The sequence below is a fragment of the Balaenoptera ricei genome, chromosome 4 (assembly GCF_028023285.1).
Source record: "Balaenoptera ricei isolate mBalRic1 chromosome 4, mBalRic1.hap2, whole genome shotgun sequence".
Classification (NCBI taxonomy): Eukaryota; Metazoa; Chordata; class Mammalia; order Artiodactyla; family Balaenopteridae; genus Balaenoptera; species Balaenoptera ricei.
The window spans coordinates 108,669,882-108,686,001 of record NC_082642.1 but is presented as its reverse complement, the minus strand read 5'-3'; the positions used below and the strand labels follow the sequence as shown (position 1 = coordinate 108,686,001).

Here is a 16,120-nt window from a genome sequence, read left to right as displayed (position 1 = left end):
AATATTCGTGTAATAGTGTGGAAGTGAAAGAAAACTCTCCAAGTTTCATTGCCAAGGATGGAATAGAAATGCCGAACCCAGACTTCCCTGGTGGCGCACTGGTTAAGAATCCGCCTGCCAATGCAGAGGACACGGGTTCTAGCCCTGGTCCGGTACGATCCCACATGCCACGGAGGAACTAAGCCCGTGCGCCACAACTACTGAACCCGTGCGCCACAACTACTGAGTCCGTGCGCCACAACTACTGAAGCCCGTGCGCCTAGAGCCCGTGCTCCACAACAAGAGAAGCCACCACAGTGAGAAGCCTGCGCACCTCAATGAAGAGTAGCCCCCGCTCGCTGCAACTAAAGAAAGCCCACGCGCAGCAACGAAGACCCAATGCAGCCAAAAATAAATACATAAATTTATTTTTTTAAAAAAAGAAAGAAATGCTGAACCCAGAGTGATACTACTTCAAAGAATGCCTCTAGAGAGGTGATTACTCAGTTTACTTAGTATTCTGTGCAAACTCAGACTTGCCAGTTCAATTTATTAAATAACACAGATGTTTCAGAAGGAAAAAAAAGTATCTGACACCTCTTCAGAGGCATGACTAATGGGCCATTATGACAGCAATTAAAGAGTAACCACTTGCAGCCCATAACAACTAACTGACACCTCTACTGTGCATTTCTTAGGGTTTCCGTTAATTACAAAGTTTAAATCTCCAATGAATTTCAATTAAACCAAAGTAGGGCATCAAATGGAAGGAAAAGTTGGTGAAGAACTACTTGCTAAAAATGCACAATGGTTGATTGAACACATAATATTTTATGGTCAGGATTTAATATTTCCTATTGGACCTGATTTATCAGAGCTTCTTGGCAGACATGCAGCCTTTAAAATCCTTTTCATATCAGCATGCCCAACCAAAGTAATAGAAAGTAACAAAAATGTCTCAAATCCATAATTAAATTTGAAAGATAACAGGATATTCATTTCAAGTGATTATTAGTACCATACCCCTCGATAAAATTTTTAGATTTAATTTTAACTTCTTGAGGGTAGGGACTGTGTCTTTAGTACAGAACCTGGGAAACAGAAGCTGCTTAAAGAATGTTTGCTAAATAAATGAAAACGAATGGATTTGAGATCTTGGAGCCCGATGGATGAAATATTCTATGTCAGCTTCTACCAAGCCAGTTAAGGGAAACCAAATTATCCTTGTGCACAATTACATTTGAAAACTTAATTTTTTCTCTGATAGAAAAAACAAGCAAGCATATAAAAACAAAAACACTGGCTTTAAAATTAGAAAACAGACTCTAGCCTTTTACCATTTTGAATAAGGAAAAAGTTGAAAAAAAAAAGACACATATTACTACATGTACTCATATCCAGAGACTTACTACTCACATAACATTTCCAATTACATCTACAAGCTTAGATACAGTGTTTGACAATACAGTGCAGAACTATGGAAATGTTTCATAATTTTGTTTCTTTTTGTCCTCATATTGACCATCAATTAGGTTAAGTCCAGTGAGCAGCTCATTGGGGCTAGATGTGAGGGTTTTAGTATAGCTAATGTTTGTTAACTGTATTTTAAATGGATTAACTTCATAAGACTTATTTTTATTAAATAACAGGGGCATTTTGCAATAACGTATTTAAATGACTGTCAAATACTGCTGTTCATACAAAAATATGAAAACTGCCAAAACAGATCTGTTGGTTGGCAGGAGGCGGCACTGTGTGAAACCTATATGAAAATGTAGAAATATTCAGTTTATCCAAAAGTAGAAATGTTCAAAAGTTGAAGCTTCTTTAACCACTAAAATCCCATTGAGATGTAGAGACTACGGAACATCACTTAGAAATTCTCACTGACCTAACAATTTTTTTCAGGGTAGAGAAAACTTGAATCAGGGATCACTGTGCATGTTTCTTGGTGTAAAAAAGCAATAAATAGAAACTTGGTCTTCCTGCCTGTAGGTTAGTGCCAGTAATATTGCAAGGAATTAAAAAAAAAAAAAGTGCAAAAAAACCAAAATGTGAAAAGTTGAAGGGAATCACCCAGCAGCTACTAAATGGAACAAATGGATCTGAGGTTTAATATTCTTAGGAATCATTCTCGGATCTTAAGCATGATAAAAGGTCTTTGAAAAGTCCACTGATACTTTGCAGAGGAGAAATGGACAGAACTGAGACATTACAAGGGCTTTTCACAATTGATCTATAATATCAGTGTCTTTTTATTTGTTGTACTCTTAGCCCTATTCTTCTCTTTCCTTTACATTATCTAGCATACGGTCTATAGTTATTTACCGAATAACTACCAACGTGGAGGTAGCATGCTAGGGGAGAGGAATTCTAAAACAGGTAAAGCAATCCACATCCTAGAGGAAAAACAGGTAAATATGTATTGTAAATTCTTATAATACAAATACAAGGAGGTAAGAGCTTACAGGGACATATACAAGATGTATCAGAAAACTATTTACTGATCATGAACTGTCTTGTGTGAGAAGAATTTTAAAGATGCTGAAATAATGCCTTTGCATATTTTTCATTAACTTATATGCAAAATTCTATAATTACATTACGATAATAACATTATTCACTAGTGATATGAGTGTGATTTATTTTGATTATTTCAACCTTCTAATAAGCACTTTTGAATCTGTCAGTTTTTTACTACTTCACTTAGTCAACTACTACTTTAGTACTACTTTTTCAGACAGCTTCTCCTAAAATTTTACTCAGAGAGAGTTTTTAGCACTTGGCAATTTATGCACTTCCTCAATCTCTAAAAGTAAAACTAAGAAGTACTGTACTTCAGACTAAAAAAGAGAAAGAAAGAAATTGCAAATGTTAATTTACAAATATGACTGGACATATCTTAATATAAGGCCATTAGATCAACATAAAAAATCATGAAGAGAATCAAGGAATTGTTTAGCTACAGGCAAGAGAACTGCACCGTTTGGAGACTACAGAGTAATATATAGAAAACCTGTGGTAATGTAAAGGGCAAAGGGTTAATAACATAGCCATGACAACTGGGAAATACTCCTGTGTGTTTTGCACATAACATACCTATTGCAAATAGTTCACAGACTTATCACTAAATTAAATATATAGCACTGGCCCTAAAGTTTTAAAAGATAAATTTCATTTAAGAAGTATACAGAAAGTAAAATAAGTAAAACCTCCTTGCTTTACATTCAGCCCTACTCTTTTACTCACCCTGAGCCACAAGGTAAACAACTACTTTGCATGACACTATAAACAATAATCTTTACTAATCAAAGGTTCTGCCAACCTAATGGGAGCTTCCGACTTTTAACCCTCTTAACTTCCAAATGCTAGGTAAGTTTCAAGCTGAAGATGCTAAGTCCTGCAATATGTATGTATTTGTATGCTCCAAGCCGGGGGCCCCCAGAGAAGGGGCTGAAATACACAGGCCGTGTATGGAGGTAGAGTACTGGGAGTTTGTACCCGCCTAAAATTCTGGTTTTCTTTAGGGAGAAAAGCAAACTTTTAGTTTCTTCATACCTGTGAGAACCATACTACCACACTGAGGACATAAGTCAACCTAAAGGGGTGACATACACATTTGGCCCCTATCACTTTAATACTTACCCTGAAAGAGTTAATGGGTTTCAGGTACAACAAATCATCCTAAAGTAGTTCCCTCCCAGTCAGCCAGGCACTGAGTCAATAACACCTCTATAATACTTTCTACTGATACATTTGAAACCCACTTGCAAACCGACAGTTTTGTCTTCTATCAGTGTAACTAAATTTATTGAAACTCATTTATAAAAAGACACTGCCACGTCTGCAGTACTATTATTGCTAACGTAACTTGAATAGCAATCACGTGATTATGTTGAGAGTTCGCGGATGCCATACTTAGCGTCCCTTTTCCTCCAACTTCTCCCTGTACTACACAAAATTCACAAAGGGATAAAGGGAAATTAGGGCAAGGATAACAAGGAAAACCTCAGGTAAAATATAAACCAAACGCATATTGAAAGAGAGAAGTGTAGGGATGTTGAGCAAGTTTTACCGAGGTAGCCAAGATGTCTGGGAGTTCAGAAACGGCTTTGAAAATGTAAATCAATTGTAATTCATTTCCTAGTTCTTCCACTTTTTTTTATCCATTTTTAAAATGTCCCCAAAGGAAAAAAGAGGCCCTCTTTGTAAGACTGTGAAAATGTGAGAATCATTCATATTTTATTATCAAGTAATGAGCTCAACAAACATCAACGCTCCTAGGAGTCTGCATTGCCCCTTCCTGATCCTCTGAAGCCATCCTTCCTCAGGCAATAAAACAGGTTCTGGGTTGGAGAGAAGGCTCAGGAATGCGGTAGGGATGCCGATGATACGCTCAACTGAAAATCTTTTAAAAGGCTTGAAATTTTAATTATTTGTTTTCTAAACCCAATCAGCAATACTGACTTCAATACTGACTGTGTTAAACAGAGCAATTTAAAAATGACTTGAGCAAAATATTCTGTGAATCCTCCAAATACTCAAAACTAGAAATCTGTCCAAAGATCTATTTTTAAAATCTCCAAACTTTATTACAGATAAAGAAATTTTTTTTTTAAAAAAAGCCCTTGGGGAAACCAATTATTCCCTAGGTCTTGATTTAAAACCTCAAATCAATTTATATTTATTGAATGCCTACAGAGTGGAAGGCAACTCACCTTAAATTCTCCTTCTGTAAACTGGAAAATTTAGTGCCTGTTTCTGTGGGAACTAAAGGTATCTGGGAAACTTTTTCTGTCTGATTCTATTTTAGCCTTACAGAGCAACTGTAGACATATGTGAGACAGGAGCCACACCTTCTCAGGAGAAGAGAGGTGTTGAAACATCAACGTAAGATTTATCTACTAGGGTTTATTGCTTCAGAATCTGACCTACTATAAATAGAATCTGACCTATGATAAATAATATAAATATGGTTAGTTGGTAACACTGATAAGTTACATTCTGAAATCAACAGTGTTTCAGAAGTAGAACTACTTACGATTAATATCATAAAATTAAGTTATACATGCAAAGGAAACAAAAACAAAAAGAAATCAAATCATATAAATGAAAGATTCAAACATGAGATTTTTTTCTAACAACCATTCAAACAAAGCATTTATCAGTATTACTTCCTGAATCATTAAGATGAAGAAAACTGAAAAGAGAAATATTCACAGGGAATATAAGGAAGACATCAATGTTGCTAATTAAATCTTGATTATACCTGCCAGGCTGTAAGGCAAGAGGTACACATCAAATGCCCACAAGGCTCAATCTTGACGTCTTTGTCGTTCTCGGCACAAATTTTACAGAGCTGAAAAGTGGAACCCATTTCACAATATAATTCATATTGTTCCTGGAATTTGGGGGGAGAAAAAAGGCAATGTTAATGTATTTTTAGTATGAAGTGATAATACTGAATTTTCTTAAATACAATGACTTACAGTAAATTCCTCACACTTGATCCTGTCAGATCATGTTGCCATTTAAGACATGTTTTAAATTGGTCATCACAATTTGGTCTACAAAATTAAACAGATTTTATCAGCAATTGCATAAGCTTTTTGAATACTTTGGATTAAACATTTTGTACTGTTCCTTTAGGAAGGTACCTGCATCAATAGAGTGATTTAAGAGACACAACTTATGGTTTTAAAAGGCAATAATAAATAACTTTATTTTCTTTGTAAATGCCACGTACTCATCTAATTTTAATGTCAAATTGCAATATGGCTGACCATTAATCTTATTTCTTAGATAGCTATCTGTAGAAATTCCAGAATGGAAGTAAAGCAGCATTTGCCAAGGCCTTTCTGCACGCTAGGTACTGTCGTCCACATTTATTATGTCATCTAATCTCCAAAGTATAATAAGATACACTGAATTAAAAAACAACAAAACAAAACTGAGGGTCAGTAAGTTTAAATTGTTTTCTTCAAATTCTATATTAAATCTCTAATTTGCATATTCTTTTCCCAGTCTAACACCATCAAAAAATCTCATCATTTCAGCAACCAAAAATTGTTTTATTCAACATCTATTCTCTTGATTTACTAGTTTAGAAGCTTTTGGCATAGTAAAACTCTCAGTGTTCAAATAACAAAAAGATCTGTCACAAAGAAGATACAAACATATTGGTAAGAATAAAAAAGAGTATGAAAAAACAGTGTTATTTAATAGGGATACAAAGAAAAGGAAATATAGAAATAAAAATTTGTTTAAATAAGGCAATGTTTTAGTCTAGTAAGTACCTACTACATACACAGCCCTGGACAGGATGAATAAATGACAATATTTAATCCCTAACCTAATGAAAGATCTTACAATCTCGAGAAAAAAAAATATATATAAACACATACACTGATACACATGCACACATATACCCACACATTCACATATAAATTGTGTCTACCATGATATATGTATGTGTGACTATATAAATAATCTTAAAATAAATTAAGGAAAAAGACAAGAGAATGGATCAAGATGGAAAAGAAGTCTAAAGTAATCCAAAATAAATTATGTATCATTGAAATCCCTAAAGTAATAGACAAGTATCTATATTGGTTATGAAATCCAAAGGGCCAATTTATAATTATAAAAAAATTAAAATAGGCTAAAATCACAGCTGCAGAATTCAATACAACCTAAGATGTAAGCTAATCAAATATTTATGAGTAATTTAAGAGAATGATGCTACTCCTGAATATGAATTTTTAAACAATTTAAAAAAAAACAATTTTTAAACCATGGATTTATAATGAGGAATTGTCTTGTGTCTTTTTACATATATTAGAAAATAGAGAATCACTACATAATTTTTAAAATGGCTTTCATATATTTTAAAAACTGCCCACACACAGTACCCATGTCGGGAAGTGTGTTTCACATAATAATATCAAGACCACTGAGACTGAAATCTGGAGTACTAGAAATAAAATTAAAACTTATCTGTTGTCTTCCCCAAAACCTATAATTTCTTTTTATTACAGTCTTATTATTATACAAAGCAGAAAATATCTAAATTATAAAAAATTTTAAACTTAACTACATGTAAAATAAAATATTCAAGTTCTCTCTCAGTTAAAGACTATTGCCAGATTGGTGTTTTCCTATTTTTATTCTTTAAAAGCACATTCATATGTTCATATATGGTAATTTTTTATTTATTTACAAAATTGTACTTAATATAATTTTACAAAATAAAGTGTTACATAATTAAGCTTTACATAACTTTTTCACATAACAAGATGCAGAAGTTCCCATGTGAGTACGTAGAGCTACCTTCCTCCTGTTAAAGACTTTATGGTATAATGCAATATGAGTATACAATGGTATTTAACCTATGATTGAATATTTTGGTATTTTGTAATATTTCATTTTTATGAAGAATGCTAAAGTAAACATCCTGGTGTATAGATCTTCATGTGTATATGCAAGTGATATGTATATGGAATCTAGAGTCAAAGATCTTTAGATTTTGATAATTATTGAATATCACCCTCAAGAAAGGCTTTACCAAGTTATACTCCCACTCATAACCTATGAGGCTGCCAACAATCGATTTATAAGAATATAATCATTGTCTACAATAGGCTTCAATTACTCATTTGAGTAAAACTAAAAACTAATGCATATAATTAACCTAATCTTCTTTGGTTTTCTAAAACTATAGCTCTCCCCTCATATCCATCTACCTACCTATGGATTTATCTATCTATCTCCCCACATAAATGCCAATATTATATTGGAAGCAAGAATATTAAAAGCAGAAACTTTTATCCAAAAAATGGAGAAAGTAATGTAATTTCTTTCCAAACACTCTTAAAATTCCTTAAATATCTTTTGCATTAAATACCTGCACATGATTTTACGTATAGTATAAGAATCTTATTCATTTCAAAGGCATCATAGATACTTATTAATTATAAATGTCTCCAGAAATTGTCCTTACCTGTGTAACTTTTATATGATCATGGGGTGTAGGTTCACATAATCCAGTTAAATCAGGATTATAACTCCTCCCATCAGGATAAAGATAGCTGGGTTATAAATAGAAATTTTATTAACATAAATATACAAGTCTTAATTGCATTTAAAGTTATTTAATCAGATTCTTCTATATTCAAACAGACATTTGGATGTTTCCTTTTTATGTAACTTACATCAAGAACTTATTCTATCACTGTTTCCATAATACTACAAGTTATTTTTAGGACATTTAAAATCTAGGAATCTTTTTCATAAAGGAAATATACAATGAATATGGACTCAGCCATTAAGCAATCATTTTCAAGTAAATACCTTTACTATATGTATAGGTAAGTTAAAAATTTATTTTCCTGGTTACTCACATTCTATTCCAAAATACTCTGAATATACACCTATTTGCAATTATTACGTCTTTCATCTGAAGCACAGTTAACATTAACTGTATCATTTTATACAATGTTTAGTACCACAAGGAAAGAAAAATAGAATTAAAGCCCACAATTTTCCCACAAAAGTTATTCAAACACTTCTGTGGTGTTTTCTTTCTCCAGTTTCCAATCCTCTTTCTTTCTGTTTCACCTTCCACTTATCCTGACACATATACACACACACATACACGTTTACTGGAGAAATGTAAAAATGCTACAATTCCATGTTTCATTTACTTCAAATCAAGCTACAAACAGAATGGTTTATAAACATAAGGTTCCATTATTAGAGAGAATTAAAATAAGAACTAAAAGTTATAGTGCTGTCTTGCTGTACTAAACCAGCTTTTTTTTTACTCATTCAGAAATTCATTAAGAAATGAAGTTTATTGTGTTGGTAAACACGTATTTTAGATTAAGAAAGCAGTAATATTACTGCTGGATTTCATCAATTCATTAAGTTACAGTTGATTTTGTTTACTATCTTTCTGTTCTAGATTTTTGAATGAAAAATTAAGAACACAATACTACAGTGGTGAATATTTTAAAGGGCAAAACTATACTAAAACTATTCTGTGAAGTAACAAAAACTATTATTAGTAAGTATTTAAAATTACCCAAGTAAACCAGGAAAAAATGAACCTAGAGGATAGATAATTCTCATATGGTAAGGAGCATATCAGTGAGTGTTGGGTTTTTTTTGTCTGTTTGTTTTTTTAAGATTTAGGAAAAGGAGTTGACTACATCTGACTATGATACAAATTTAGAATGTCATTATAGGGTTGAGATACAATTCTACAAATATTAAATGAGTGATAAGCAAAAGTTGGTAACTTTCTTTTTTTATACCCTAAAATGGCCAGTTTTAAATATTATTATATATTTTGTTCATCACACTTCAAAAACGTAGACTTCTAGGAAGAATTCAGAAATGAAAGATTACAAAATGACAATAAGGCTGCTAGAGGAAAGGTTAAATGGTTCTATTTAATGTATAAGGAGCATTTCAGTGATTACTGTCCTCAGTACACCGGGGTGCTACTGATGAGCCCTTTCCAATGGCAGTGAAGGAATAAGGAATCTTGGCTGGTTATCAAAGTAAACTTCTTTATCACCTATGTCTTACAATATCAGATTAACTATACGGAAAGGAGAGCTGACCCTGATAGTTACACCAGATGATATCCTGTGTTTTTACTGATCTTAAGGAAAAAAAGCAAACAAACAAAAAACCTATCTAATTAAAATGCTAATATTTTAATCTAATCTGAAACCTAATCTGATCAGATTTTAGTGTAATCTATCATTAAATTTCAAATTCAACTAGCTAAACCCCTCTGAAGATGTGTGTGTGTGTGTGTGTGTGTGTGTGTGTATGTGTAAATATTAGCAGCTAATTTGCACAGGAGTTTGGAGGCTAGACTACTGATTATGATATTATAATCTGTTAGTTTTGATTGACTTTTGAAAAATAGATGTAAGGCATAACAATATAAATAAGCTATATCACTAATCGTTAGATAAATGCAAATCAAAACTACAATGAGGTATCACCGCACACCAGTCAGAATGGCCATCATCAAAAAATCTACAAACAATAAATGCTGGAGAGGGTATGGAGAAAAGGGAACCCTCTTGCACTGTTGGTGGGAATGTAAATTAATACAGCCACTATGGAGAACAGTATGGAGGTTCCTTAAAAAACTAAAAATAGAACTACCATACGACCCAGCAATCCCACTACTGGGCATATACCCTGAGAAAACCATAATTCAGAAAGAGTCATGTACCAAAATGTTCATTGCAGCTCTATTTACAGTAGCCAGGACATGGAAGCAACCTAGGTGTCCATCGATAGATGAATGGATAAAGCAGATGTGACACATATATACAATGGAATATTATTACTCAGCCATAAAAAGAAACAAAATTCAGTTATTTGTAGTGAGGTGGATGGACCTAGAGTCTGTCATACAGAGTGAAGTAAGTCAGAAAGAGAAAAACAAACACCCTATGCTAACATATATATATGGAATCTAAAGAAAAAAAAATGGTTCTAAAGAACCTAGGGGCAGGACAGGAATAAAGACGCCGACGTAGAGATGGACTTGAGGACATGGGGAGGGGGAAGGGTAAGCTGGGACGAAGTGAGAGTGGCATTGACATATATACACTACCGAATGTAAAATAGATAGCTAGTGGGAAGCAGCCACATAGCACAGAGAGATCACCTTGGTGGGTGCTTTGTGACCACCTAGAGGGGTGGGATAGGGAGGGTGGGAGGGAGACACAAGCGGGAGGAGATATGGGGATACGTGTATACGTATAGCTGATTCACTTTATTATACAGCAGAAACTAACACAACATTGTAAAGCAATTATACTCCAATAAAGATGTTTTGAAAAAAAAAAAGCTGTATCAAAATTACTCCATTTACAGATGTGCCCACTCGTAACCTCTTTTTTATAAATTAAAACTCTGAAGCACATTTTCTTCAAAACAAAAATCCTCTTATCACAGTGAATAGAAAGCGACACATATGAATCTTTGATGCACCAGAGGTAAGGTATAAATGACAGAATAGCAAATTTATGATAATTAAAAAAAAAAGAGAGAGAAATAGACATTTGGTACCAGTTTGCCATGCAGTTCTTATGTAACTATTTCTTGAAAATTCACAACTTTTATCTCTTCACATAGATCTCATCACGTTTTCTTCTTTCTGTTTTTGCAATTAGTTTGGAAAAGTAAAACTTTTTGCTATTGGAAAACTTAAACTATTTGCTCTTCCTGGTGGACTTTCTCCTGCTAGGCTTCTATCACGGTCCATGCCGCAGCAAGCAGGAGCACATGTGTCTCTACGTTACTCAGCAAGGCAAAGGACAAGAAAAGTCAGAGAGATGGAGTGACACTGAAAATACCACAAAAGGGTGACGGGAATGGCATATGACTAAAATGAATGAAAGACATATTTACTATGAAGGGACCCATCAGACTGTCTGAACTTTATGTACAGAGAAGGAAGGCATTCTTAACCTAAAAAACAAAGGAGAATTTATCTATTTCTAAATTAAAAAAAAAAACAGCTTAAGATAAACTGAACTTAGCTATTAACATACAGTTCTGGAATATGGACTTATTATTGATGTGAGTAAAAGAAGGGAGACATGAAGAGAAAGGAAGGGAAGGGATGAGAAAAGGATAAGAAGAAGAAAAAGAAAATGTGGTACTACCGGTGAAAATAAAATGGAGAACTAGCAATTTAAGGGTTACATGAGGCAACAGGAGTCAGTTATTTTAAAGAATTATCCCAATATATACTGTTTTACATCTAATTTTAAACTACCTTTAGTTAATAAGTTCTTTTCCTGTGAAAGATACAAAAACTAATTGTAATTTGATGTTGGAATTTATTTGCTATGTTATACACTTAAATTCAATGCTAGCAACTATAGGTGGAATCTAAAAAATACAACAAACTAGTGAATATAACAAAAAAGAAACAGACTCCCAATACAGAGAACAATCTAGTGGTTACCAATGCGGAGAGGGAAGGGGAGTAAGAGGTATAAAGTAAGCTACAAGGATACATTGTACAGCACAGGTAATATAGCCAATATTTTATAGTAACTATAAATGGAGTACAACCTTTAAAAATTGTGAATCACTATACTGTACACCTGTAACTTATATAATATTGTACATCAACTATACTTCAACTAAAAAAAACAACAATAACACAAAAAAAACAAAGAACAAAAAGGACGAAAGAGAGGAAGCAACAGAGGGAGGAAGGCGGAGAGAAGGAAGACACGTTTCAGAGACATACCAGCACGGTGCTCCCCATGGACATGAAGTCCCAGGCCCATTTAATAACCAGTTGTATTTTTCTGAGAGAGAAGAGCTGATGGATGGCTCTTTGGGGCGTTGCTTTTGTGAGCTGTCTGCAGCAACCCCATAAACAGGGGAACCCTTTGCAACTTCACCAATGGCCCCAAAACAGAGCCTGTCAGAATCTGCTCATGAGCCCAACAACAGGATTAAGAGGCCCTACACTGACTGGGAGTGCAATTTGGGAGCACAGGAGCAGAGCTAGGTAGGCAACAATCAAATAATCATTCCACTGAGTCCATTCTCCAATTGTACAGTATACAACTGTATACTTCTCATATTTGTAAGACAATATTGAGACCCGAAGATTGTTTAGACCATGCTAGAAAAAAATATATCAAATAATTAGGTTACCTTAAAATGACTATTTTAAGAGATGAACAATAGAAACTAAGGAACATCCATTTCTTAGTCTTGAAATAAAAACCAGCCTAAACATCAGCCTCACTATCCATTCCCTCCATCGCAAAGCGGTCTCTATCTTCCACATCTGTGAATAATAAGCACTCCCAACTCCCATGTCTCATACTTACAATCCTTCCCTGCTGCCGTCGATCAGGGCTTGAAATAAGGGCTTGTTGTGAGGTATGGTCTGTAAGATATTTCCATCCCCTGTCACATAGCCGATGGCCCACTGTCCCAACCTAGTGCAGCTTAACCGGAAAATGTAGCTGTGAAACATAAGAAAATTACATTTAATCACATTCAAAATGTAAGCTAACTACTAATAAACAATCTGTTAGATTTTTCTTAAGTGAAAGAATATACAGAATCATTTAAAATTTCTATCTTCAAACTTATTTTTACACCATTTTCCTTCTCCATTTATTGATCTGTAAAAGAAGCAATGATAATAATTCCATTTAAGTGGTTTCGTCTTTGAAGAAAACTGGGTTTTTAAAGAAAGGAAGAAGTTGTGATTTTTTTTTTTAAAATTAATTAATTGATTTTTATTTTATTTTTGGCTGTGTTGGGTCTTCGTTTCTGTGCGAGGGCTTTCTCTAGTTGCGGCAAGCGGGGGCCACTCTTCATCGCGGTGCGCGGGCCTCTCACTATCGCGGCCTCTCTTGTTGCGGAGCACAGGCTCCAGACGCGCAGGCTCAGGAGTTGTGGCTCACGGGCCTAGTTGCTCCGCGGCATGTGGGATCTTCCCAGACAAGGGCTCGAACCCGTGTCCCCTGCATTGGCAGGCAGATTCTCAACCACTGCGCCACCAGGGAAGCCCTGTGATTTTTTTTTTTAATAAATTTATTTATTTTATTTTATTTATTTCTGGCTGCTTTGGGTCTTCGTTGCTGCATGCGGGCTTTCTCTAGTTGCGACGAGCGGGGGCTACTCTTTGTTGTGGTGCGTGGGCTTCTCATTGCGTTGGCTTCTCTTGTTGCAGAGCACGGGCTCTGGGCACATGGGCTTCAGTAGTTGTGGCACGCAGGCTCAGTAGTTGTGGCTCGTGGGCTCTAGAGCGCAGGCTCAGTAGTTGTGGCACATGGGCTTAGTTGCTCTGTGGCGTGTGGGATCTTCCCAGACCAGGGATCGAACCTGTGTCCCCTGCATTGGTGGGCGGATTCTTAACCACTGTGCCACCAGGGAAGTCCCAGAAGTTGTGATTTTTAAATATTAAGAACTTCATATTGGTTTTGGAAATTTTGGAAAGGACTTTTCAAGAAACTCTAAAAACATATTCTCCTAGAAAGCCGGAAAATAAATATCAACCTGTCACTTATTAGGATCCTTAATTGTAATCACACAAAGTAATTCCACACAGACTTATTATGACTGTCAGTTGGATCCCAAATAAAGTACATCCTGAAGAACTCAAATGTCCTTGTAATAGACCCAACTATTTTCTTTACCATGAAGCCAAAGAGATGAACCACTTTCCAAGAGAAAGGACCACTTAAACACATATCCAGCAAATATTTGTCCAAATCATCTGATTTGTTCACTGAGTTTTCCTAAACACCCTATCACACCTTACCTGTAACAGTTTACCACAGTCTAATCATTTCATCTTTAACTACCTAAAACTTAGAAGAAATCACTGTTACAGGGCAAGAAGGGAAGGAAAGGAAAACATCCTTTCAGAGGGTACTATCTTAAGAAAACTATTCCAATACCAATGAGACCTGGCTTTTGCTTCCAACACTGTCATTAATTATCTCCATGATCTTGAACAAGAGAACACAAAAAGGACTCAGTTACTTTATTTATTTAGAATTGGACAAGATAATTTCCCAAACGACTTCTGTGTTAAATTTGCATGATTCTGTGATTCCAACCATATTACATCTTTCAAATCATACTCCAGAAGCAAGAAGATACTTTGATGCCAATCAAGGGTGTAAAAGTTATGGAAAAAATCTGGTTATGAGATCCCTGAATGAAACAAAATGACTCACCTAAGCCACTGTCAATGTGCACAATATCTGGCCTGCTCTTGTGGTCACAATGAGAACCAGCTCAGTCTAAACCAATGACTCCAAAGGAGCCACACTGTCTTCTGTACCCATTACCTCCTTCTAATATACCATATAAATTCTTAAAAATAAAAAAGGTGGGAATTTTTCATTATGGCAGAGAAGAAAGGAATCATCAATGACTGTACTCGAAAAGACTTTGCTAAAGGACAAATGACATTTGCACTACAAATCAAATAAAACAATATTAGAAGAAAAAGGTAGATTTAAAAAACCACCAAATTCATTCCTAAAATGAAATGACCCCTATATGAAAGTCAGTGCACTCACAAACACTGGGATGGTGTCTCCTACTAAAACATGAGAGTGAAGGAGGGCAGATCTCCACTGTCATTACCGTCGCACCCAGCACACGGCTTGCCACAGCACGAATGTCTACTATGTGCCTGGTGCATTTTTAGACCTCATATGGAGAAAATGCCTGCACCAGGGGAGAGACAGACTTTCTCCCACCCAGATTTACCATTAATAAGGTGTGCTCTCTCGGTCAAAGCCAGAGGGGCTGATCACACAGCCAAGCTCTGAGTTTCACTCAATTTCAACATCAAACATGAGGTCTTATGGAAGACGTTCTCAAGGACATGAAACTGGTTTGGATTGTTAACAATGGGCTTATATGTCTATGTACTTACATGTGTTTATCATGCATGTATATGTACACTTATATGTACTTACATGCATTAATATGTATTTATATGTAATTATGTGATTATCATAGAACCAAATTGAATGTCTTGAAAAAATACCCTAAAATAATGAATATGAAACTGATTTATTTTGTCATTAGCACAATATTCAAGTATTTAAATATACACATCTAATTTTATACATAAACATGTGTCATGAAAACAGTTAATATGCTAATATCCTACTCCAGTTTGAAACTCTGAGACTTACTCTCTAAATTCATCAAATTACATACTACCATATCCTCTTTCACTTTATGAACACTAAATTTCAGAACAAGCATAATGTACTAATTTGAAGAACTGAATTAAGAAGCACTGTTGGGCTTCCCTGGTGGCACAGTGGTTAGGAATCTGCCTGCTAATGCAGGGGACACGGGTTCGAGCCCTGATCTGGGAGGATCCCACATGCCGCGGAGCAACTAGGCCCGTGAGCCACAACTACTGAGCCTGCGCGTCTGGAGTCTGTGCCCCGCAACAAGAGAGGCCGCAATAGTGAAAGGCCCGCGCACCGCGATGAAGAGTGGCCCCCGCTTGCCGCAACTAGAGAAGGCCCTCGCATAGAAACGAAGACCCAACACAGCAAAAAAAATATTAAAAAATAAATAAATAAATAAATAA

At 35.2% G+C, this 16,120-nt stretch overlaps 1 protein-coding gene across 6 annotated transcripts in view; it reads right to left on the bottom strand.

The window, feature by feature from the left end:
- The window catches only part of CBLB (Cbl proto-oncogene B), a 210,045-nt gene that overhangs the window by 76,387 nt on the left and 117,538 nt on the right, over window positions 1-16,120 (bottom strand). For all 6 annotated transcript variants that reach the window (XM_059921208.1, XM_059921211.1, XM_059921212.1 and 3 more), the window contains exons 7-9: window positions 12,870-13,007; window positions 7,979-8,066; window positions 5,249-5,380 (exon numbers count right to left, since the gene is read on the bottom strand). In XM_059921208.1, coding sequence (XP_059777191.1) covers window positions 5,249-5,380; window positions 7,979-8,066; window positions 12,870-13,007 — 358 coding nt within the window. The remainder of the gene's footprint in view (window positions 1-5,248; window positions 5,381-7,978; window positions 8,067-12,869; window positions 13,008-16,120) is intronic.